The 26,543-nt window shown below is 36.5% G+C and overlaps 1 protein-coding gene and 1 pseudogene across 4 annotated transcripts; both read right to left on the bottom strand.

Moving 5' to 3' along the window:
• Positions 1–95: 95 nt before the first annotated feature.
• On the bottom strand, positions 96–4,559 carry LOC146145814 (uncharacterized; annotated as a pseudogene).
• Positions 4,560–8,927: 4,368 nt separating this feature from the next.
• On the bottom strand, positions 8,928–25,977 carry LOC146145813 (uncharacterized). Of its 4 annotated transcripts, none has more exons than XM_083389531.1 (25): positions 25,888–25,977; positions 25,111–25,174; positions 24,960–25,023; positions 24,406–24,499; positions 23,046–23,166; positions 21,964–22,068; positions 19,053–19,935; positions 17,884–18,039; positions 17,477–17,638; positions 16,437–16,598; positions 15,628–15,789; positions 15,104–15,265; positions 14,571–14,738; positions 13,578–13,736; positions 13,344–13,460; positions 12,782–12,882; positions 12,406–12,588; positions 11,294–11,529; positions 11,171–11,224; positions 10,712–10,759; positions 10,588–10,635; positions 10,296–10,373; positions 10,191–10,229; positions 9,204–9,245; positions 8,928–9,049 (listed from the first exon to the last, which is right to left on the bottom strand). In XM_083389531.1, the coding sequence occupies exons 2-25, from the start codon at positions 25,116–25,118 to the stop codon at positions 9,012–9,014; spliced, it is 3,390 nt and encodes a 1,129-aa protein (XP_083245657.1). In that variant the 5' UTR covers positions 25,119–25,174; positions 25,888–25,977; the 3' UTR covers positions 8,928–9,011. The 4 variants fall into 4 exon arrangements, with proteins under 4 accessions (XP_083245657.1, XP_083245658.1, XP_083245659.1 ...); XM_083389532.1 differs by having other exon boundaries at positions 11,294–11,523; XM_083389533.1 differs by lacking the exon at positions 11,171–11,224.
• Between the last annotated feature and the right edge of the window lie 566 nt (positions 25,978–26,543).

Raw genomic sequence — 26,543 nt, 5'->3', positions numbered from 1 at the left:
ACACAATAGTAGGACAGTACGTCACATCAAAAATACGCAAAAAGTTAATTAATTAAGTATGAACAGATACAGAGGAACCGACTTAGAATTAACGTTTAATAGCGTTGAATATAAATTGATTCCAATAACATAAGTCGATAGCGCTCCCTTGCAGTTCCAAGCACTTCCGGGTTTTTAAAGTCCACTACATGGTTTTTGTTGGCCTGAAGTGTTGACACACCTCGCACGTTTCGCTTCGTTGGTGTTCATAAACTCGCGTTCCAAGGTTTCGCCTGGTATCCCCAATGTAGGTTTTTCCACACGAATATTTCAGTCTGTAAACAACCGAAGATCGGTTGAGCAATCCCTGCATGTCTTTGTGCACAAACGCCTTCAAAAGCTTCTGTGTTTGGTGGAAAAGACGTACACGGACCTTTCCGTCTGTGGCTTTAAGGATAAAAATGAAGAGTTCTTTCTGTAAGCGATGGTTGATGTCGCCAAGGTATGGCAGTCGGATACAACTAAATTTGGTGCTGGAATCCAAATCTATAGACTTAGTTACATGGAGGTAGCGTCTGTTTAACACCGACCTAAAACACCTAGAAACGAACTTGTATCCCTAGTTTAAAAACTACCGCACTAAGGTGTCTACCAAGTAACGACTACTAGACTAGCCACGTAAAAGAGGAAATAATAAAACGTGGTTTATTGCAAGCCGCCTAACTAACGCTTAATAAAAGCATTCATCTGGTATAAACTGTTGATGGAGAAGTCAATACATTTCACAATATATCTGATATATTCGCTTATTTTTTATTCATAAGTAGAGATTGGATTCTGCATGGCTGAAAAATTGTTCCGACAAAAAAATTATAATATAAAAAAAATTATAATCCGTTTGACTAAAACCGAACAAAAAGTAAACATAGACGTCGTTAGCGGGACGTTTCTTGTTATACTCTTGCGGACACATGTGATGACGAACTAAGCATCTGACCCCCAAAGTAACAACAACATACCTGTTGGACAGTCACAACGGAAGCTGGGAAGATTGCCGGGGCACTGGCCCTGATTCTGGCAAGCAAGGACGGAAGACGTCGCACGTTGTGCCGTACAAGTCGATAACACCCTCCTCACACCTGCAGCTTGCGCTAAAAGTGTGACCCTGGCCTGTATTGTTGACTTTCTTTAGACCTTAGGTTGCCCACCCCTGCTATATAAGGTTGATGTTAGTGAACCCATCGAATTCTCTTGCTTCTAGGCTAAAAGCGAACAAAGGAAAACATAAACGTGGTTATCCTTTTGCAGACACATGTGTCTCATGATTAAGCTTGTTGCCTTGTTAATGATAATGTCTTCACGACTTGTTATGAGCAAACGAAATCAAAATACTTGAAGCTACAAAATGCTCAAACTGCTCCTAGAAAACACAGACTTAAAAGCGTGCCAATCGTTCATTTAGATGGGGCAACGGCCATCGGAATATGTTATAAAAACAAACTATATACGTGCATTCCACTCAACCGTTTACTCCTACGATTTCAATCAACCAGTAAAAAATAAATCCCATTGACAACACTCGTTTATTGCTTTTTTATGTCTGTTTTATCTATGCAATGTGGGTTTCTCCACACAAGTTTGACAAGTAATTTAGAATATGATTCGATTAAACTCTAAATTCTGCATCCTTGAAATGTTACGTTAGACCGGCTATGGCACGACATTCGTTAATACTGGTGATAACTTTCTTATAAGCTCTTCAGTTAAATTTTACTGCTTTTTTTATTTAGTTTCAACATAAATTCCACTAATGCATTATTTAAGGTTTTCCGCTATTTCGTATGAATTTCAACTTTCGTCAAAAAAAGAAAATTAAATGGTATTTTAATCCCTTTTCCCAATAAAAAGTAGTTCAAGTGTTTCATTTTAGTAACGAATGAAATATCTGTTTTTAATCGTGGAAAATTGTAATAAATTAATATTTTTAATAACCATACTGTGTATATTAATTTAAGAATATAGACGTAAAATGTTTTATATTTTCCCTATTGCAAAGTTTTATTGAAAGAAGGGAAACTGTGGAAGTTTAAGCAATTTAAATTCGAATTTGGCCAGCCACAGCCTTTTAAAGCAACCCACGATAAAATTTGAATTTATTGACGATTTGGCCGTTATTTTCAACAAATCCTTAAACATAGTGTAGGGCATATCATACTTGTGGATATAGCCGACTACAAAGTTCTGTTAGCTTGTTGTTTATTCCGTCACAGAAGGTAAGGTAGAGTTGAGGGGAAGCAAGAGAGACCAGAAGCGGTCTCCCTGGTGCGAGACTTGGGCGGTCCCTCCGTGAGAGAGTATAGATACAGAAGCATATAAGCAGACACAAGAAGAAGGCGATATATAGAATACCACAGGAATATCGTTAAGCAGATAAAGTTACCGCTTGGTAGAGGTAGAGTCACTACAATAGTATGCTATTGCGGGAAAGTAATAAATCCCATTGCAATTTGTTTAGTTTTGTTAACGTAATTTATCTTCGTTTTGCTTGAATTTATCTAGTGTGTCGCAATATTACATTGCAAATATATACAAAACACTCAATGGCATCAATGAACTGCTAACATGTAAAGGTGTTTTTCGAAAAATTTCCAACTGTTTCCAGCATAACTTTAACCTAATCTAGCGTGTTCTTGGGTGGCTTATTGGTAGGTTATCCGGCCTGATGTTACATGGGTCTACTGTTCGGTTCCCTTCGGTTACCGATTCATTGCAGCGAAGTCCAACCTGTTAAAATTACCAGTAACGCAAACTAGCAATGATTAGCAGATCAATACGTTAACTGTATGTTCATAAAAGTTAACCACATATAAATTGATGTTAAAGGCATCATGAAACCCTCATACTAAGCGCATTCCTGTAACTTCGTTAATCTTCAATATAAATCTAGAGAACTATCCCTAACCGTTAGATGGATAACATTAACTATTAATTAAATACAAACCGCCTAATAAAATCACGGTCACAACTCCAACCTTAGAAAGTACCTATTTGCATTGCGACTAACGTTTTATCTTTAACAGTGATCGAGAAGTTACGTTTAGGCAAACATTTCACCTTCAACCGAAATCGAATTCGGGCGTAGCGGTTTTTAACCAAAGTGCAATTCCGCTACACAACTAACAAGTACCTGACACGTTTTATCCAAGTTTATCTCATTACAAAGGTTTTACAATAGAAAAGGCCTTCTAAGAGTTTTAACCGCCTAACATGTAATTTCACATCTTATCTTCTGACATCCTGTGATATGGCCTAGTGGTAGGTTATCTGCTTGATGTTCCGTTGGTCAATGGCTCGATTACCACCTATTGCCTTTATGATCGATCTTAAGTGTAACTGACAATAGCACATATAAATTTCATTAAACTTCCGAAACGTATTAAAGCTTCGAAGATCACTGTATATTCCACTTAAAAAGCCGAACCATAACGAACGGTAATAATGTATCATAAGAACTTTACGATGAGTAACATAGATCTAACTTAATCCACGTAATCTCTATCACCCATCGCATGATGTTAAACCTTCGATATTAACTGTGACGTTAACCAAAGTGCGTTTCCGCTACGCCACAACAAGGAGCTGAAATTTTTCTCCAAATATCTCGCATAACAAATATTTACAACAGAAAAAAAATAATCTAAGTCAATTCTCATTTCCTTCTGGCATCTTAAAATATGGCCCAGTGGTAAGTTATCTGGCTTGATGTTCCGCTGGTCTGTGGTTCGATTACCTTCAATTGCCATTATAATCGATCTTAACTATAACTTCTTGTAGCACCGGTTAAATTAATCTAACTGTTCGATAGGTATTAAACCTTCGAATTCACCTTAACTCATCTTAAACAGCTTAACATTAACCAATACTAACTTTCCAATTATCAGATATATTGTAAACTTGCCAATATCTGACTTGAATGTAACTTCGTCGCCCTTAAGAATTTCAAGTTAAATTCTCTCATCGTTCAACAAGTGTTAAACCTTCCAACTTAGCTATGTAACGTTACAATAGAACCATCACTTGAAACACAGCACTCTGTAAATCCCAACCTAACCCTTCAGACGTGTATAAATATATCAACAGAAAATACAGATAACACAATCAAATAAAATCACTGAGATCTTAACACAAAATATAACAAACACCCCACCTCCGTCCAAACAATAAAATCATCGGGGGTTTTCAATTCATATAGAAATATCGACCAAGAGGCATAATATTTTTCTTTCTAATATTATGCAAAAAAAAGTCGCTGCCTATACTCCTCGTGCGCTGCTTCGGGCTGGTGTCCCTATTGTGTGGCTCTGAGCCACGCCCTCTGAGGGCCTAAGTTTTTCGAACACTGTTGCCAGCCCGAAGCAGCGACTTCTTGCCTGACTAAGCTGACCTAGGAAACCTTTCGGCTACCTAACCAGTGTTCTGACCTGTGTGCATTGGGATTTTAACGTGACATGCAAGAAATTTTACCGGGCTAACCGAATCCCGCCACAGGCTGGGACAGGATTCGGCGACTCCTTGTTCATTGTGAGGTTAATTATGGTTAATTCTATCATTAACAGAGATTGAGAAATTAAGGTTACTTTATCAGGTTCGAACCCATAGAATTCTATCGGCTACCGGGGAAAGATATTACCTTTAACCGGGTTCGAACTCGGGCCTAGCGGTTTCTAACCAAAGTGCGCTACCGCTACGCCACAACAAGGAGCTGAAATATTTTCTCCAAAGATCTCAGATAACGAATGTTTTACAATAGATTAAAAAACTATTTCTAAGGCAAACTTATTTCGTTCTGGCATCTTGTACTGTGGCCCAGTGGTAAGTTTGCTGGCTTGATGTTCCGTTGGTCTATGGTTCGATTACTTTCAGTTACCATTATAATCGATCTTAACTATAACTTCTTGTAGCACCGGTTAAATTAATCTAACTGTTCGATAGGTATTAAACCTTCGAAATTCACCATAACTCATGTTAAACAGCTTAACATTAACCAATACCAACTTTCCAATCATCCGATATATTGTAACCTTGCCAATATCTGACTTGAATGTAACTTCGTCGCCCTTAAGAATTAACAAGCTAAATTCTCTCATCGGTCAACAAGTGTTAAACTTTCCAACTTAGCTATGTAACGTTACAATAGAACCATCACTTAAAAAACAGCACTCTGCAAAAGCCAATCTAACCGTTAAGACGTATATAAATAGAAACAGCTAACACAGATAACACAATCAAATAAAACCCCTGAGATCTTAACACAAAATATAAAAAACACCCCACCTCCGTCCAAACAATAAAATCATCAGGGTTTTTCAATTCATATAGAAATATCGACCAAGAGGCATAATATTTTTCTTTCTAATATTATGCAAAAAAAAGTCGCTGCCTATACTCCTCGTGCGCTGCTTCGGGCTGGTGTCCCTATTGTGTGGCTCTGAGCCACGCCCTCTGAGGGCCTAAGTTTTTCGAACACTGTTGCCAGCCCGAAGCAGCGACTTCTTGCCTGACTAAGCTGACCTAGGAAACCTTTCGGCTACCTAACCAGTGTTCTGACCTGTGTGCATTGGGATTTTAACGTGACATGCAAGAAATTTTACCGGGCTAACCGAATCCCGCCACAGGCTGGGACAGGATTCGGCGACTCCTTGTTCATTGTGAGGTTAATTATGGTTAATTCTATCATTAACAGAGATTGAGAAATTAAGGTTACTTTATCAGGTTCGAACCCATAGAATTCTATCGGCTACCGGGGAAAGATATTACCTTTAACCGGGTTCGAACTCGGGCCTAGCGGTTTCTAACCAAAGTGCGCTACCGCTACGCCACAACAAGGAGCTGAAATATTTTCTCCAAAGATCTCAGATAACGAATGTTTTACAATAGATTAAAAAACTATTTCTAAGGCAAACTTATTTCGTTCTGGCATCTTGTACTGTGGCCCAGTGGTAAGTTTGCTGGCTTGATGTTCCGTTGGTCTACGGTTCGATTACCTTCAGTTGCCATTATAATCGATTTTAAATGTAACTTACTGCACCACACTTCAACTTTCATAACCTTCAGAAACGTATTAAAGCTTCGAAGATCACTGTATATTCCACTTAAAAAGCCGAACCATAACAAACGGTAATAATGTATCATATGAACTTTACGATGAGTAACATAGATCTAACTTAATCCACTTAATCTCTATCACCCATTGGATGATGTTAAACCTTCGATATTAACTGTGACGTTAACCAAAGTGCGTTTCCGCTACGCCACAACAAGGAGCTGAAATTTTTCTCCAAATATCTCGCATAACAAATATTTACAACAGAAAAAAAATAATCTAAGTCAATTCTCATTTCCTTCTGGCATCTTAAAATATGGCCCAGTGGTAAGTTATCTGGCTTGATGTTCCGTTGGTCTATGGTTCGATTACCTTCAGTTACCATTATAATCGATCTTAACTATAACTTCTTGTAGCACCGGTTAAATTAATCTAACTGTTCGATAGGTATTAAACCTTCGAAATTCACCATAACTCATATTAAACAGCTTAACATTAACCAATACTAACTTTCCAATTATCCGATATATTGTAACCTTGCCAATATCTGACTTGAATGTAACTTCGTCGCCCTTAAGAATTAACAAGCTAAATTCTCTCATCGTTCAACAAGTGTCAAACCTTCCAACTTAGCTATGTAACTTTACAATAGAACCATCACTTAAAAACAGCACTCTGCAAAAGCCAATCTAACCGTTAAGAAGTATATAAATAGATCAACAGCTAACACAGATAACACAATCAAATAAAACCCCTGAAATCTTAACACAAAATATAAAAAACACCCCACCTCCGTCCAAACAATAAAATCATCAGGGGTTTTCAATTCATATAGAAATATCGACCAAGAGACATAATATTTTTCTTTCTAATATTATGCAAAAAAAGTCGCTGCCTATACTCCTCGTGCGCTGCTTCGGGCTGGTGTCCCTATTGTGTGGCTCTGAGCCACGCCCTCTGAGGGCCTAAGTTTTTCGAACACTGTTGCCAGCCCGAAGCAGCGACTTCTTGCCTGACTAAGCTGACATAGGAACCTTGCGGCTACCTAACCAGTGTTCTGACCTGTGTGCATTGGGATTTTAACGTGACATGCAAGAAAGTTTACCGGGCTAACCGAATCCCGCCACAGGCTGGGACAGGATTCGGCGACTCCTTGTTCATTGTGAGGTTAACTATGGTTAATTCTATCATTAACAGAGATTGAGAAATTAAGGTTACTTTATCAGGTTCGAACCTATAGAATTCTATCGGCTACCGGGGAAAGATTTTACCTTTAACCGGGTTCGAACTCGGGCCTAGCGGTTTCTATCCAAAGTGCGTTACCGCTAGGCCACAACAAGGAGCTGAATGTTCTTCCCCAAAGATCTCACATAACGAATGTTTTACAAAAGATTAAAAATATAATTTAAGGCAACTCTCATTTCCTTCTGGCATCTTGTAGTGTGGCCCAGTGGTAAGTTATCTGGCTTGGTGTTCCGTTGGTCTACGGTTCGATTACCTTCAATTACCATAATAATCGATTCTAAACATCACTTTCAGATGCTCAAGTTAAATTAATCTAAACGTTCGATAAGTATTAGACCTTCGAAGTTAAATGTAAACTCCACCTACTAAGCTTAACATAAACATAAGTTAACTTTCCAATAATTCGAAATTAACCTTGACAATAGCTGACTTAGATGCAATTTCATCACCCCTAAGTGTAAATGTCAATCTCTCACCGATCGACAACTAGTAAAACCTTCGATCTTAACTGTAACGTTACTAAAGAACCCATTCTTGTAAAATCACACTGTAACACACAACCTAACCGTTCAGGCGAAGATAAATCGATATCTCACCACAAAATAGACTAAGTACTCGAAAACCACCTGAAAAATAAACACATCAGGCAGTGGGGTTTTCAATTGATAAAAGAAAAATTAGCTTAAGACGCATAACAATTTTTTTTCAAATATTATGCAAAAAAAGTCGCTGCCTATACTCCTCGTGCGCTGCTTCGGGCTGGTGTCCCTATTGTGTGGCTCTGAGCCACGCCCTCTGAGGGCCTAAGTTTTCGAACACTGTTGCCAGCCCGAAGCAGCGACTTCTTGCCTGACTAAGCTGACATAGGAACCTTGCGGCTACCTAACCAGTGTTCTGACCTGTGTGCATTGGGATTTTAACGTGACATACAAGAAATTTTACCGGGCTAACCGAATCCCGCCACAGGCTGGGACAGGATTCGGCGACTCCTTGTTCATTGTGAGGTTAATTATGGTTAATTCTATCATTAACAGAGATTGAGAAATTAAGGTTAATTTATCAGGTTCGAACCCATAGAATTCTATCGGCTACCGGGGAAAGATATTACCTTTAACCGGGTTCGAACTCGGGCCTAGCGGTTTCTAACCAAAGTGCGTTACCGCTACGCCACAACAAGGAGCTGAAAAACCGAGTTCAATTTTTTGTGATAAAAGATATTAAATGCATTTAAAAAACTTTACACCAGGATGTTATAACTGTGTATTTTGTCCTCTACGAAGCTTTTTCGACTAAAAATACAAATGTTTATGCATTTTTCCAATTAGAGTTTGAGCTTGTTTTCCTACATTACGCTGAAAATATACTTAGACCGAAACAAGGAAAAACATATGTGCATAACAAACGAGGGTTTTAAATAAACTGCGTAAAAGTGTAGTTTGTAATTATCCCCAATAACTGTGACGTCCTTTCATATTTGGCGCAAATATTCTCGACCTTAAACAATGAATATCACAAAGTTAAAACAACAAAATTTATTGAACCATAACAGCACGAATACATATTTAAAATTACACGTGCAAGTATTTGAGTAAAACGCATTGCTAGAACAGGTTTTTTTAAACTGGTGCCGTGGACCCCGTGAGCGTACGTGGACTAGCTTTAGGGAGTACATAAAGGCCTATTTTCAGTCGGGGAGTTGATCATCTTCATATATGGCCAAATCTGGCGTCAAAGAAAAAAAAATGATTTTCACATTTTTCAAACAACAAGGAATAGCAGATATACGGTGATACATTTTTACATAATCTGTCTTAAGTATAACCAACGTATATATATTTAGTTATTTCTCAAATTCCGGTGGTGGCAAAATTCTTACCTTGCAAAACTGCAGTTAAAACTTGTGGTGTAGGAATTTCATCTGTGGATCAAAACAATACGTTTGAATAGTTACGCAAACTAAAATGAGTTATCCGGCTATGACAGCAAATTCCTATTTTAGTTACGCTTAGTCGCAGGTTCTTAAGATAAAAAATTCCACGCATGGTTTTCAAGTCAGTGTTTGTATTAAAAATGCAAAATTTATTTTTCTTTTTTTATTTTGGGTTGTAATTGCAAGTGTTTTTCGCAAGCGAGAAAAAACTCAAGACTGAAGTGATAAGTTCCTTGTTATTACGTTACAATGCACTATGTGTTATCTGTAGGGCCATTTGTATTTTAACCTAAAAAACAAATTTTTTAACCTTATTTTTATCAAATTTTAACCTAACGAAATTGCTTATTTGTAGAGGCTACAATTCTTCCTGTAATTGATGCCAGTTACCCAAACATAATATTTTGTCGATTTCTGACCCAAACGTAATATTTTGTCGAAACGTCAAGGGGTTTTATGGATTTAAAAAGTGCGTCGTGTTCTCTGGCGTTAGATTTAGCTTGCTTAGGTATTTTTGTGTTACAGAATGTCAGTAGCCTTTTCCTAAGATCCAAACTGTTGATCTTCGAAAAGACCACGTTTATGAAGAGGAAGTGTTTTATAAGAATTATTTAAGTGCGTAACTATAAATAAAAAAAATGGACAATTTGCGATAAAAGTTACTGCTGATCCAAGTGGACATTTGTCCCCTAGGTGCTGAAAACAACTTTATTCTTTGATTCGTGGACAGACGAGCTCCTTAAAAAATTTTAACTTTATTGACTTTTGCGGGCCCTAGTTATCTGTTATTTACTACGACAGATTATATTGTTTTAATTAAACTCTCAGTCATTATAGTCTTCATAATTTGGTTCTAATATAGCAGATCAAAAGCTTGCAATTTTAAAGATCTCTGTTGTGTAATGACATTATTAAAAGTATGCTAGTTCCCACCTTGTCGTAAGTGGCTTGTGCTCGGCTGCTCCAGTGTAACTAATAATGCAAATGGTTTTGTGATTACATTTAACGTAAAACTGTAAGGCTGCATGAAAAACTTACAGTGCTGTGTTATTTCCATGTGAACGTTTTGAGCTCCGATAATGGATCGCTCAGGTTTGCATTGATTCAAAGATATATCTGAAAAACGTTTTAAGTTAAACATTTTGCCCTCCCAGTTTTTTAAGAAATGTTGAAACGGCAAAAATACGTGCATTGTGCTTATATATATTTTTAGCTCCTATAAATATTCAAAATCTCAAAATCATGCATTTCGACATTCGTAAAATTTTCGGTCTACTGTTAAAGTAAGACAGTTGTTGCATTTTTCTTATTTTTTATTTGTACGACATACTTGTAATTCTTGAGAGACCAGTTTCAGTTGAATGGCCGTCGAGGTGTTCTGCAACGAAGAGATTTACGATTTATACAATAATTAAAGTGTTGATTTATCTGATTATTATTAGATTTCTATTTACCTTTATCCGGTGACACATCAAGTTGGGATGGGGTTCCTGTGGGTGGTTCTGCACCGAAAGTGGAAAGGTAAATGAAAAAAATCAAAATATAAAATTAAATATGAATCGCTTTTGTAATGCTATGTCCTAGTCAGAGGTGAAAGCAGACCGAAACGATCCAGAACTGCGCTCTGCTAAAATAATTTCTGGCGGAACGGCCATACGGTTAAATAATTAAGTTTAGATACTTCGTTGGTGAAAGAGGTTAGTTATTCAAGGGCCATTTTCTTTTTTACCATTCCAGTCAACCATCTCCCTAAATCAATTTGAACTATGTGTAAAGTTGAACGTTTGTGCACATCATCAAACCATAACTTTAGGTTTCGTAAGACTACTTTTTTAAGACGTCCTGTTATCACGTAGCTTTTTTAGCATAACGCTACATTAGCGAAAGTCTGAAAGTTACAAAAAAATGTTTACTTTCTTGAGTTGATAGGCGAGCTTTGGGGAACAACTTGGGAACTGGAACGGGGTCTGCAGTCAAGCAAAAAATAGAAAGGTGCAATATTTTCTTTTAAGTACAGGAAACAGCTCTTTACTTACCCATATTCACCGGAATCCAGTACGTTTTTAACATAGTGGAGTCATTTTTAACGGCGCAACTAATACCAGTGCAAAACTGGTTTGGACGCAATTCAGTGACTTTTTCAATTTGAGGGTAGAACTGTTCTCTTGGAACCTGATCTGCCTCGAATTTATTCGGTTTGACTACGAACTCCGGATCTTCAACGTGGTCACAATTTGCAGCTTTTAAACTGATTTGTATTTTGTAACTGTTCCTTAAAACAAAAACAAATATTCGTTGCATTCGCCCTTAACAAATATAATGGAACCAATCAAAAATTTAATTCCTTTTGATCGAATTATCCCAAAAGAGTTTGTTAAGCTAAATCGACTATTTTAAGCAGTGGTCGGCAAACGGTTTTTGTCTCTGCCCAAAATGCGTAATTTAATATGTTCGAGTTTTGCTATTGTGTCGCGATATTCTATATTTGAGTCTTTATTATCTGGATTTATGTTCTGTGTAATGAGTTCTAGTTTTCAATTAACTTTTTTTCACGTGCACGTTTTTCGGTTTGTAGTTTTTGGGCAAATTTTATTGATTCCCAATTGATTTTTGACTTTAACGTATCCTATTTTTTTCAGATATAATCGTAGTTAATAAAATTGGCCTTCCATTGTTCAATGATATTTATGACTCTAAGTTTATAATTTGTTTGTTCTCGTATTTTTCGATTGAAGACCCACTACGTAACGAATGACGTCAAAAAGTTAGGACATAGTCTTACAAATACTGTTTAGTGCAAAAAGCTTATAGTTTCATGTAATAAAAATACACCTGTGTGGTGTCTATAAGCCACATAGCGCAAAATGCCATAGTATGCATAGCGTATTTGAGCTTAAACGATTTAATAAATTATAGATTTTTGGAGGGTGCGTATCACGGTGGCCCTATGATGCATAAAAGTGGAAAAGTCAAAACAACTCTTAGTAACACTAATTTCAAAACACAATCAGTGAATGTACTGCTATCACGCGACCCATAACTACATAAAAAAAACTGAAATAATAAAAAAAATAGCCGCCGCCCACTAATAATTGTCTAAAGGCCCATATTATGCCGACCACTGATTCAAAGAAACTTCATGTCTAACCCGATTTTCAGAGTTGCGTGAAAATGGTCAATTTCTTTGGTGTACTCTTGGCCGGGTATGTAGTCTGCAAATATGAGGGTGCATCCAACCGCCATTCTTCTACTGTCGTTAATCCAGCAGGGCTTCGTGAATATTAGTGACTTTATTTTCGAGAAAGAAACCAAATTCCACAAAGTGTCGAATCTAATAAATCAGAGGCAATTTTTTTAGTAAATGACCAAAGGTTTGCATTACAAAAGTCTAGCAATTACATGAGTATGAAATATTGTTTGTATTCGTCTTTACTTAACCTTTGAGTATAACGCGAAATGACTATAATTTAACAAAATAATTATACGGTTCTATTATATGCAATAAGATTTATATAAATACTTACATGGAAAAGTGCCTTGTAGGAAAAGATATGGTAAGATCGTTATTCCGGTACATGACTGTCAACATATTTTTCCAACTACACCTGTCCATGCTTGTGCGTACCTAAAATTCATTTTTAATAACGACCTTCTAAAGGAGGGGTGATCAGAAAAAAGTGTGTATTTCAAGAATTCCATTTGCGCTATTGCTGCGTATGCCATCCTTTTCCCCTGTGCGATTTTTTCAACAGGCAGAAAACATGCACATGTAACAAGGTTGCAGTGCCACAGCTGTGCCGTTCTAAAAGATATCGCATATAAAGAAAGAAAGAACACTTAGTTTATGCCTAGCACGCATGTATGTTGTAGTTTACCCACTTCATGAAGCCTCGTTACCAACAAACAGAACATTAAAAGTACATTGGAAAATACCAGCAAAACCTATTTGTATTAACAGAAGTACTGTATTATTAGATTCATGATCAGTTTTTAAAATAGAAATTTAAAATAATAGAAACTAACAGACTTAAGTCATTAGTCTCATATTGGTACCAAAAATGTTTACAAATTCCCATAACAGTATACCACAACTGGAACACTCTGGTTATCATCAGTAATATAACAAGTTGGCAGAGTTATTCGAACAGGTTCGTTGAACTTCAATCCATGTGGCTCACATTTCAGCATTGGAGTTATTGAATTCTATATTTAGATGAATTGATATTATTTAGTTCATCTACAGGTGCGTCTAAGTAAAATAAATTAAAAAACACTGGTCTATATATGAACATGTGTGCCGTGTCAGTTACAACAACTTACAGTGTCTTCGTGTTTCCTTCCGTAAAAGGAAGTGAGTTGTATCTCTATCGGGTGGGCCAAAGCGTTCTCTGGGATGTCTACAATGCATCCACCAACTCGCATTGTTGCTCCTTTACTTCCAACAACACACGACTTCTTGTCAATGAACTCATAGTCATCCTGCATAGCAATTCAAACAAAAAGCCGCTGTTTCATGAAGTTCAACATTACAATTGCCGGTGCATTTGATTTGTTGTTTCCAATATTATTTTCTTGTTGTTTGTCTATATGGTTGCTAATTTTTCCCTATCGATACGCAACAGTCTATCACAGTGTTTTTGCGGGAATCGGTATACTTCGCGTATAGCTATAACAGCGAACCTATGGCAAGTAAAATTGCTTAATTTTTTTGGAGGCTGGCAAAACACATTAGTATAACATAGTTGGAATTTAACTAGTACAAGCTGTGCTTTCGTATTGCAATTTTTTATGATTTTCGTATTTGCAATTTCGGAGAACTCTTGCCCAAACCCTATTTCAATCAATTTAACTAAAAGACTATTACAGTCGGTGACACAAACGAATCAAGCGACGACCCAAAAGTTCAGAAACTCAGGTCTAGCGGAACAAACCAATTTATGTCATATAAAAAAGTATTTGCTGCAAAGCTGTAAACAAATAAAAATCCTAAAATAAAAGTTAAAAACTAAACTTAAAAATCTTTGTAAATGACCGTATTTGTCTATTTCTTGCAGACCTCCAGTTATTATTGTTGGCATCAGACACACACGTCTTTACGGGCATGTGCCTGTGGACATGTTAGACTTCACTAAACGTATTGCTTTTTACTCGTGCTTGTGCTTTTACTTCATGCATTTCAATTCCTTTATTTCTACTTTGACCTCATGAAGCACGATTGTGCGAAAGCTTGTCTAGAATTTAGTACAATTTGTCTTTATATAGTGCCACCTAATTAACCTAATCTTGAAAACTGTTTGAACTAATGAATATTACCAACTTCCTTAGCTCATCAACTTTAGTTTGGATTTTACGTCGACCAATGTCGGTCAAAAGGTTCATTGAAACTACTTCATCGTATTCATCAACATTGTGTAAACAATCAGCAATATGTTGGCAGGCTTCGTCATTTATTGCGTTTCCATGCAGTTCAACTCGTTGCATCTGGTGACACACATAATCGACTGTAAAGAGTTCTTTACACTGATCTTAAACCAAAAACAAGTATAATACAACGCAATATGTAAATTTCCTAAAACAAATACTAATCGACAAAACCAAAAGGATGTATCTAAGTGATTGTTTCTCCAAAGAAAATTTCCTCCAGTTGGACTATATGCATTTTGCCTTCATTGGGAAATGCAACAACACCACGCAAAGCAAACGACACAAAAAGAAGATAAAGGTGCGCTAACCAACGAACTAAATAAAAAGCGATAAGGGCGACGACGCTTAAAGCATTTGTTATCTTTTAACCAGTTAAGAAACGTAAGAGCTTGTTGTTTGTAACAATAATTAGTTTATCATACCGGTGTGTCCCTTTGATGAATAGCAAAAGCCAATTGTTTCGCTGCTTTACTCGTCGACTGGCAATATGTCATTTCAAGTTGGTCGATTTGACCCACAGAAGCCGAAATGAGGGAGGCTGCTTTAATTCCAATGCGGTTCATCGACAGATCACACAAGTTCAACTGACATATTACATAAATATATACAAACACACGTTTTAAATTAACAATGCTTTTGCCAAAGAATGAAAAGCGTTTTCACACAATTTATAATTCCTTATTTTTTGTGTTTTTGTCCAGTCTAGGTATTGAGGAGTTAAAAATAAAAATAGGATTTATAGCTTATAAATTTAATACCATTTGAACGGCGCCACCAAAATTAAGCGTACGTCAATTAGCTAATTCTAACAAAACATGGTCTTTAATACATGCCCAAATACACCCGCAGAGTTAGATTTACAGTGTTTAATGTGTGCAATAAAACCCTTCAAAGTTAGAGTGGCTGTGTTATTTATGTTAAATAAACGACGCTTAAATAATAATACCGGTGTATTGCTTTCCATAATGGCCATCGTCAGCCGTTCAATATCCTTCATTTCCAATTTGCAATTTCGCAAAACAAGACGACTGATTTTACTCACGCAAGATGATATGGGAAAAGACGTTTTGCCACCAATCCCATTCCTTGATAAATCCAAAAGGCTTAACTAAAATTTTAAAGTGGGTTATTGGAAGCAAAATTTGTACTAAAGTCTTTACGGAAGATTATAAGAGAGCCTTATATATTTGTAAAAATGATATACATATTTTTTTGATAACTTTCACTATGTAAGTATTTTAGGAACCTCTCGCCAGCTTCTATCGTTTTTTACTATGTTTATAACCGGCGTTTTTAGAAAAACAATTTAGCTCACAGGAGTGCTATGAATACTATGGCATGTTGCGCTGTGTGACTCATAAACTAAAATAATGCGGTTTATATAAAAGTTAAAATAACTATAAATACCGTTATTTCGCGCAATGTAAGAAGCACTTTAATGTACGTCATGGTATTTTAAACGTTTTGCCAATTTAAAACAAATATGCTCTTTTTGTCATTGATATTATATACCGCCATATTTGAGCTTGTGTGGGCAGTGGGCACAAAAAAACAGTGTTTTTCAGATTAAATGTTTTATGACGTCATATCATGACGTAACTTTGTGTAGATCTCTTTGACCCTCTGACAAAATCCTGGTTTAACCCTGATCGTAACAACGCAAATGGGAGGAATATTTGGTGTCTGTTTTAGTAATTTACATATTTGACTATGTCGGTCCACAACTGTGTGCCATCGAATTGTAATTCAACTAACCGGACTGTCTATTCTTTGAATAGCCGAAGTCAATTTCTCAATCTCTTTGCTTGTCAACTGGCAATCACGCAACTCAAGCCGGTCAATATTCTGCAGGCAACTTGAAATGGAGCTCATCCCTTCGTATCCAATATAGTTGCGAGACAAATCCAGTAACTTTAACTGCAAACAACAAACAAATGTCTATACCAGCGTTTCTCAACCCTGGCCGTCGGCCCTCTTGGGGCGCCACCGAGCGGTCCATGAGTAAACGAGACTTATCAATTGCAAGTGACCAGATAAGAATTAAATTATGATAACATTGCTACACAAACTGAACCCCTTCTCTGCCTAGGTTTATTTGTTATAAGTATATACAGCCAATGATAGGAAAACACACATGTGTGTTTAACAAGTGTGACCTAGCTCTTCTGAAACTGCTATTTGACCAACGACTATGGCTTACGTATTATAAGTACCGCATCTGTCGATCAATCATGCAGATAGGCTAGAAACCAACTATAGCCTGCAGTAAGGTTCGAACTTACGATCTACGGCCATACCGGGACCGTCGCTTTACTAACTGAACTACACAGACTCAGCGATAAGCGAGTCGAGAAACAATCATACGCCAATGCTACATTCTATTAGTACAAGCAACATCACATTGGAGGTGATCTACAGTACCATATCATCATTCAATAAAAGATACACAAACAATCACACATATGTGTTCAACAACTGTGATCTAGCCCTTCTGAAGCTGTATACACTATACAGCCATGCGTTTCATTATGTTTCGCTTTGTTCCTAGTTGATGTTTTGCCACTAAAAATTCTTAAGTTGTTTTTCTTAAATTTGTCATAGGAAACAAAGCCCAGACTACACTGTCAATAGATATAGTCCCGGCCCTCGTCTTTTCGGCCAAGCCTATAGCAGTCACAAGCAAAGATATCGCTCTTCGCTAACTTTATGAGAAGTTGGGTTGTTTAAGTATGTTCTTACACGTACGTGTTAGTATCAAACGCTGTTAGTATCGAGTATCGAAATTTTATTGTTACCGGTTTATCCCTTCTCTGAATGGCAATCGCCAAATGTCCCAGTCCTTTGCTTGTAAGTCGACAATCACGCATTTCCAGACGATTGATCTTATTTAGGCAAGTGGAAATGAAAATGCAAGCTTCATCGCCAATTTCGTTCCACGACAAACTCAGTAAATTCATCTGAAATTTGTTAAAGAGTTTATTTAGTGTCTTTTTGGGTAGAAGTAATAGAATATTACTATTTTTGCACTCTTTAAGAAGGTATAAACCGATTTCCGATGATATATGTTTGCATTGCTAATACGTTGAAGTTGTAAATTTGGCTTTAAATATTTCATAATAACAATAATTTATTATCATCTCTAAATATGGAAAGGTCATATGATAGCTATGTAGGTTTCAATACAAAATCAAATTAATCATACCGCCGCATTTCTTTGTTCAATTGACGTTGTCAAATACTGCATACCCGTACTTGTAATGCTGCAATTACCATTGAGCTCAAGCTCCTCAATTTTGTCCACAAAAGTAGAGAGAACGAGAGCACCTTCATCCCCGATCTGGTTTGACGCAGAATCCGACTATTTGTAAAAAATATACGTCAGTTCTAAGAAATTACTTATACCGAAAGAGACATAAGATGAGTCACCCAATGACATCACTGCACCAGGCACATTAAGACTCAGTGAACGGATAAAGTTTATTCCATACTGTTAAAGCCTAACTTAACTTTACCGGGAGTACAAGACACAAGCGACGAACGGTAACACATCTATGGTATAATAAACACTAGCTTTGTTGAGTAAAGTTAATCAATCTAATATCACACAGAACTTCGTGTTTATTTCTGCTATAGTGGCAGTATTGCAAACAAGTCATAATACTTTCAGTCCAAGTTAAGTCATATGTAAAATAACTTACGGCCAACTCAAGTATTTTTAAACAAATTACAAGTCAAGTTCCAGTTAAGTCAGAATTAGACCAAGAAAATTTCACGTGCTTGTCATAAAACAACTTACGACTTTTGCAAACTTGAACTTTGGGTTAAGCCACACTCCTTGTTCAATATATAACTTAAAAAAATAACAAAATCCAGTGTTGTAAACAGGTTATTTTAAAACGACTTAAGTACGAGTGAAGTCTTCAAAAACTAACAATCAAGTTCCATTCCAAGTCATCAGTTGTCCAAGTGAAGTCCCAGTCAAGTCATTATTAGAGCAGGTCATTTTCAAGTCAAATCACTGATATAATAATAAAACGATTCGTCCGGTAATGAGCAATACAATTCCACTAAAAACAACAACAAAAAAAAATATGTAGCAATCTGATTGTTTTACGTGCAACACATATAAGTAGCTCAATTGGAGAATAAAATGTTAACTGAAAACACTTTTATACTCAAATTTGTTTATACTCAAGTCATTCAATGACTTAAGTTCAAGTCAGTTCGTTTGTACAAAAGACTTAAGTTAAGTCAAGTCATTTTTCCAAAACGACTTAGGTCAAGTCAAGTCAGTTGAAAACAGTGCCTTAAGTGCAGAAGTCATTGACTTAATTCATTACAAAACTGACAAAAATTTACAATAACGCTCACCTTTTCACACGTGATTTCCAGTCTTTGAACTTTCTTGGATCGAAAGATTGACGCCGTCATATAGAGGACAGATATACTCGGATTGTTTAACGTGACCGATTTTGGAAGAAAACTCAATTCTTCTGGGGCTGCTTGTGGATCGTACATCTCAGATAAGTTCTCCATATATTGAGGGGCGGAATGTTTCGTACAAAACGTTTCAATAGCTTGCCGTTTTTTGCTCAGGTCCCGGGGAAGGTCGGTACACAAGTAAGCAAGCTGTTGCGCAATGCTGCGATTGTAAAAACCGCAGAGACACCTAACAAAGGTTCTGGCTTCTCCCCACAAATGCCCAGCATTCAGCCCGTATGGATCGCGTTTAGAAAGGAAATTGCTGAAACTAGATGCCGAAGCTGAGAAGTATAAGTGAAAGGCTTTAAAGAAACCGTTCCAAACAGGGTGGGTGAATTTCATACCGGTAGGTGTTTCTTGCAAAAAAGAAAACCTAAAATTAGCCGATTTATCATCGAGCCTTGTTGCGAACGGGGAAATTTCGCTTTGCTTCACGGAGGATGACATCCAAACTGTAGGTTCCCTTTGTGCGAACCAGGCCAATATGTTAAGGTCTAAACACACATCCTTCATTTTATCCGACTCCACGAACAATCTTGCCATCGCAATTAAATATTCGGTCAGCTTTGTGAATTTAGCTTCGGGACACTTCAGAATAACGTAAATCATAATATCACGAAGGTAACTGTCACTATAAAATTCATGCAACATTGGATTATCGTCCAAATATTTCAAAACCCGAGAGGCTTGCTCTGCGCAAATTCTTTCACACGATTGCTTTAAAGATGATTGTTGTGGTTTTCTTAACATGCTGCCATCCGATCGCCATGAGCTGAAAAAACAAAAGTTTTTGTCGCCGCTTCTCTATGACATTACTAATGACATTACGCTTTCCTCGTGACACTACTATTAATGTTTTTCTCTCCATTTTGTAATAACGCTGTCTCATTTTTGTTTTACTTATTGTGAAACAACTTAGCTAATTTTATGCGCTTGTGTGCAATTGTAGTCTATAGCCATGTCTTTAAAGGTCGTTTTGACCTATAACTATTTATCAGGTGCATTCGGAAAGTCTTACCGAAATAATTCACCCAGCAATATTCTTCATGCAAACACGACAGGGCTAGAAATACAACCACCCTGTGAAGAGCGAACTCAAGAGGCCAGAATAAGTTTGAAAATTGTCCGAAACTTTTTTTAATAACACTGTTTATCCCAAATATGTTGTGAACAGGGTTTCGGAGTCGGTTAAAGTTAACCCGAGTCCGACTCCGGCCACAACCTCTAAACCAGTGATCCCTAAGGGTCCCACTTGGCTCCTTGGAAAGTTTTTTTTTTTTTCAATTTGGCACAAAATTTTATTCCAAAAAGGAATTGGGGCGGACGAATGGATTAAAAATAATTTACCTTATCGGTTATATATGCAATAAATTGCTTATATCTGTAATTAGCGATATTGTAAATAGTCTATTAGGCTCACAATCTAAGTGTATTGTTTCCTTTAGTTACAACCATTAATTAAAATATGCACCAATGCAGGAATTTTTTACATAGGTACCGGTAAACAATTAATGCCTACGTTATAATTTTAAATAGACTTAACTTTCAGACGATTAGCGCATTTAAATTTTGTAACAAGTTGAGACTTTTGGCACAGATGTGTATATTCTAGTTTTGTATAACTATTTTTTTTTTAATTTGATCTACTCTTTTCCTGTTGGTTTGTTTTTTATTTTTCTGTCAGCAGGGTAGGCTATTTTCAAGCAATAAATAAAAAAGGTTGTATACTTGTGTTTTTGTTGGGTAGGAATTGATAGTGTTTGTGCTTGTAAGGGAGGAATATGGAAAAAAATGAGAAGTATTTCTACAAAGTAAGGGACGTTTACCTTTTTTGCAAAATCCTTTCCTCCATAATTGAGAAATACAACTTCTGGCTTAACCATCATACATATTTATTATCACTATTTCAAGTATATCCAACAGATATCCCCAAGTTTCAAGATTTAAAAGGACTAAACAGTGGTTCTCAAACTTTTTTGAGCGAGACACAAATCTGAGTTTTATGAGCATCTCACGACCCAAGCCTCAAACATCAAAAAATGTTATTTTTCTGATATGCATGAAATAGAAAAATACACAGACAACCAGATGTAGAAACAATGATGATTGCAAACAAATGCAACGTGGCTTGTTTGGTGACTAAAAGCTTACACAGTCTTAGCAGCAACTGTAGTTGGCTATCGCTATACTGCAGCTGGCTGCCATCAAAACGTTCATAAAACCACTTATGATGCAATAATCCAGGTTACAGATTTGAAGCCACGTGAAAAGCTTATGATGCAATAATTCAGTTTTGATTGAATTGAAAATATTTGAAAAATGAAATAAAAAAGTTCGGTTGCGCAGGATTGAATCACTATAGAGCGACCCATTTTTTTACCCTGCGCGACCCATGTTTGGGTCGCGACCCATACTTTGAGAACCACTGGACTAAAAGGAGATTAAAGTTGATGTGGCGAATCACAATTAAACGAAAAAATGCAAGCATTTTCTCTGTCGCTCTCGTGCTCAAATATTAAAGTTAACGTTACGCTAATCGCCCGAAGCGCGAGAAAATATTATTTATTTTGTTTAGATCACATACATTTATTTAGCAGGAGAGATAACAGTATGGCACAAACAAGAGGTTACAATGCGCAAGCGTAGCGTTTTGAAGAGCAAAAAATCGTGTACCCATAGGTTTAATACATCTTCAATTAATCTGCACAACTAGGTCACATATAAATATATGTTTAAAATACATCTTCGAAGTCTAAATGCTAACCGGTACCAAGTATTTGCAAAACATTTTAAACTGTACCTGTTCCGGCTTATAAATTGAGCTATGAAGTCCGATGAGGTTCTCCAGTCAGTTGAACTACTTGACGACATACTGTCCTCAGATCCTCCATAACCTGAACTGACCCTGTTGTTAAAAGTCGAACGATATTACCACTCTTTAATGCCGGGACGGACTTAAAGTTGTGTAGCCGGTCTCGGAATTAAGACCTAAACACGACGATGTCTCGTTGGATTCTCAATACTGGTCACCAGTGTTGTAACGACTTGTGCAATTAAGTCACTCTTCTAAAAAGACGTTACTTGACTTAAGTCTTTTGGACAAAATGACTTGACTTGATTAAAGTAATTACAACAACAACAAAAAATACTTGACTTGTTTCAGAAAGATGACTTGTGCTAAAAGTAAGTAGTTTGGTTAAGCATTTTTACCAAGAAATTGGAGTCTTTATCTTAAGTTTTTCACCTAAAACAATGTGCTTGCCATATGTTGCGCTTTGTGTTATTTTTTAGTTTAGTTATCGCTCATCATCGGCTTAAGTTTACCAATATTAACAGTTTAACGTTTAATTTTTTTTCGTGTAAAATGATTTGTTTTTAACACTGCTGGAAACTTCAATTTATAAGGATATTAACCTTATTTCAGCTGATATTTCACAGAATGGCGTTATTATCGAATAGAGTATTCTTTAATACGTGTCAGGGTCATACTAGTTCAGCTGGGCAGGCCTGTAACTATGCAACCAGAGCCTCGTGGGCGCAATACCAAAACGTCCTCACATTGCTAGATTTTATCGTAAAACATGAATGATAAAGATTATAATAAATTGTTATGGTTTTACGAAGAGCCCTATTTTATTTTATTTTTCATAAATGGAACTTTTATGTTGAGGCTGAAATAAGCATTAATTATTATTAGGTTTCTAATATAATATTTTGCTTTCCACAAAGTAAAGCATTTTAATTAATAATTATGCTCAGAAAATAGACACTTATAATAGAGTTTGCACAGGGGCCCACTAAAAAAGTTACAAAACTGGGTTTGGTGCATCAAACACCCTGGAATACGCCAATACAAATGTTCTGAGCAGGCTGTGTACTTACGAAGAATTAATACTAGATTTTGTGCCATCCTTCCAGCTGGTGATGGATTTATATGCATTAGTCTGAACAACCTGGTGTTGAGGAACCGCATAGACCTTCATCGGGACGTCTTGTTTGACATCTGTAAATAGTCCCTGTTAATGTTCGTTTGAAATCATCTTGCTGTTCGATGCTCTTTAATTCCGTGGTTTAATCACGTAAACAGGGATGGGAATTAGCATAAAAGTAATCCGAGTATGAATGTGCAATTTCATCGGGTCCAGAATCCGACTCTACATCCTGGATTGCACCCATTTACGTAACTAAAATAAGGTCGGTATGTAGCAAACCGCTTAAAGGGGTGTCAGTGAATTCATCCAACCACAATACATGGTTGTAAAATACTCCACCATATGCTATTCAACCTTAACATTTTATAGTTTGCGGTCTTATCAGTTTATAATTTTTTGTAATATGCATGCACGTATCAGACTCGGGATTTTACGAAGTTTAGTTTTAAAGTTTTTCTCGTGTCCTAAGTCCCGAGTCCGACTTGAGCAAAACAAACCGACTCCGTCGAGTCCCTAATCCCGAACCCAAATCCGACTCCGGCCTGACTCCGCAGCCCTGGTCTAAAGCAGGGGTCATCAAACTTTACGGCCCGTGGGCCAGATTCAGTTAGTCCTACCAGCGGCATATTGCACTAATGAATAATGAAAATAAATAAGAATAACTATATTGACTAATTGTGAATAAATACAATTAAACTATTGAATATATTGACATGTTGCCAAAATTCAAAACTAAATTTTTGAAGAAGCGTTAAATTGAACGACAATTTAATAAAGCTCACTAATGTTTACGTTTATTTAGTTTGTTATATTTCGTTCGTCAACAATAACTAAGTTTACAAAATTCCACACGAACTTCTGTATCCGGCCCACGATCGTTAAACCTTTTTGTTATCCAGTCTTTCAACAAAACGTTTTACGCCTGGTTTAAAAACAGAGTAGGCCTACAGCGTGTTACATCATATGTTATTGCACAAATATAGTTTTATTAAATTTTATGGACGATATCACACTGGGCACCCAGAAATCCGAGCCTATTTTGCTTGTATGTTTAACAAACCTATGGAAAGGTGCGGTCCTTCTAGAAATTAATGTTGTAAGCCTAGTTTTAAAAGGCGATGAAATCTGTATTGCAAACTAAATGTATAAAATATGAAGTTATCTTCCCCATACACGTACATGACAACAATGACTTCAAATGAGAGTAAAGAGTCTTTAGACTTTTCTGTCTTGATTGAAGTCAGTCATTTATAAGTTGCAAGTCAATGAAAAGAGAAATGTAACTCTTTTATATTTTTTAAAATATTTACCTTCTAAGATCTCATGATCACCCGCAAATGGATCCATACCTCCAGAAATCACGTCACTCGTTTGTGAGACTTTCTTCTTTTTAGGAGGTGGCAGCTAGTTAAACTTAAACTGGTTAGGAAACGATATTTTGACGCATAAAATCCTAGATGTTATTTTTTTTTTGCCAGTAAAATGAACGTCTGGTTTGCCAGTCTGTGACCGTGGTGTTAGAACAGTTCAGGGTTTTAAATCAGGGTTTTTAAACAGGGGTCCATGTACCCCTTGGGGGTATGTGGACTAGTTTCAAGGGGTCCATGAAGGTATAATTAAAATATTAGTGTATATTTGAAATGCAATCTTTTTTTAAAGAAAATGCGCTTTCATATTTTTGTTTTAAATGCCTTGCCTACACTGGTCCGAGCAAAGCAAAAATATGTTTTAAGAGTCCGCGGTAAAACCCTTTTTCACATCACATAACGGAAAATCATATTTCCGGGTTGAGAAGTTAAACGTATCAGTTTTTTTACCGACAAGGCAAATGAAAGTTAGTTTTTTTTTAATTTGAGATTCAAACCTGAATAAATAGGCTTATGGGCAGCATTACTTCTGGTTTCGATTTTGCATCTTTCTTTTTAGACCTGTAGCACAATAAAATGTAACAGCGAATTTAATGACCAAAAAGATAATTACACAGCGAAAATGTATTTCTACGCCAAAATACTTACGCATCCATTTCTGTTTTTTCGTAGCTGTCTCCTCCTCAAGCGAATTGCCGTATCATGTCCAAACCTACCAAATATAATTATACACGTTACGTTAAATATAAATTGCAAGGTCGTGCAAAACGACAAACTCGCGAGCCACGTGTTTCCCAACTTATTTTTGTGGCTTTTTTATCTGATGGGCGTTATCCAAATTTATAAAGATGTTATACCTTTTTAAAAAAGCAGTAGATTTTTAATGGTTTCTTATTTTGGCGATTAAAAGCTGTTGGTAAGAGTCTAGACTCTAGACTCTAGAGTTAGTTCACTCAGTTGATATTTCTCGCAGAGTATATATTCACAAATATCAGAACACACGATAACGCGGTGATTCGTATTTAAGTGGAATAAATTGCAAAACGCCAAAAGCACTCAGAACGGCTTGGTCACGCCTCAGTGAACACCGGTCGCGTGCATAGTGACGTCAAATTAGGCAATACAAAATAAAATTACTTGATAAAGGCTAGTACACTTAGTAACCTGCTTTGGCCACTGTGATGTAGCATTTAGTTGTGACCGCTTTAAATAACCAAACCTGAACAATGTTTGGTTGTTACAATAATTTCAAATACCAAAGTTTGTTAAAACTACATCACCCCTCATTCAAGTCTTTAAACCTAGTGATTTTCCAACTCTTTTGGCATGTGGCAAATTAAAAATATCCTATATAATTCGCAGAACACTCTTTTCAGAACATTAATATACTAACTTTACAATTGCTCTAAGCTAGGCGATTCTTACCTGAGGACTCATGAGCCTTTTTCAAGGTGGCCATAAAAAAATTTGAAAAATAATAGATTTTTAATTCATTATCTCTAAGCCTACTCCACTATAACAAAAGAAATTTATTAAAAATTAATAGAAATACTAGTAGCCTACAGCAATCAGTTGTGACTTCGTGAAAGCTGCGAAAATAGACGGCAACCACTCTGAGCTTTGAGAAAGATAGTTTGACTACATTTTGCGCAAAACTAAGCAATTCGTACCCTAAGCCTAATGAAATGGCCATGCCACTGCTGTTGCATCAACACACTCAGTTATTTTTAATTAAAATGACGTTTCAAAAAGTTAAAAAAATGGGGCTCTTGATTCCTCAAAATTTTCAAAGGGGTTCATTTGACAAAAAAGGTTAGGAACCCTGATCTAAACACACGACAAACGATATGTAAACCTTTTAGAGGTATGAATCTTTTACATGTGCGTATTCAGGTATTCAGTTTTTGTGTGTAGGTTAATTTGTAATGTTTTTCAAAAAATGCAAAACGTTTCACGGCACGCTTAACATTCTCTCAACTGTACAGTTCTAGTATACCGCTGCACACAGTCTGAGAATCAGTGCTATAAACACTCTCTGTGTTGTTGTCCTCGCAATAGACTACCAATGCGTACTGTGGTTG

Source organism: Ascidiella aspersa, chromosome 5 (genome assembly GCF_963924565.1).
Source record: "Ascidiella aspersa chromosome 5, kaAscAspe10.2, whole genome shotgun sequence".
Classification (NCBI taxonomy): Eukaryota; Metazoa; Chordata; class Ascidiacea; order Phlebobranchia; family Ascidiidae; genus Ascidiella; species Ascidiella aspersa.
This window is presented reverse-complemented; position numbering and strand designations above follow the sequence as displayed.

What these genes read in the sequence shown, in the direction of transcription:
- LOC146145813 (XM_083389531.1), bottom strand. An exon ending in TGATCATGAGATCTTAGAAG is followed by an intron (nt 23,167 to 24,405) that starts GTAAATATTTTA and finishes GACTATTTACAG; the next exon opens with ATGTCAAACAAGACGTCCCG. An exon ending in TGATGTGTCACCGGATAAAG is followed by an intron (nt 10,636 to 10,711) that starts GTAAATAGAAAT and finishes TCTTCGTTGCAG; the next exon opens with AACACCTCGACGGCCATTCA.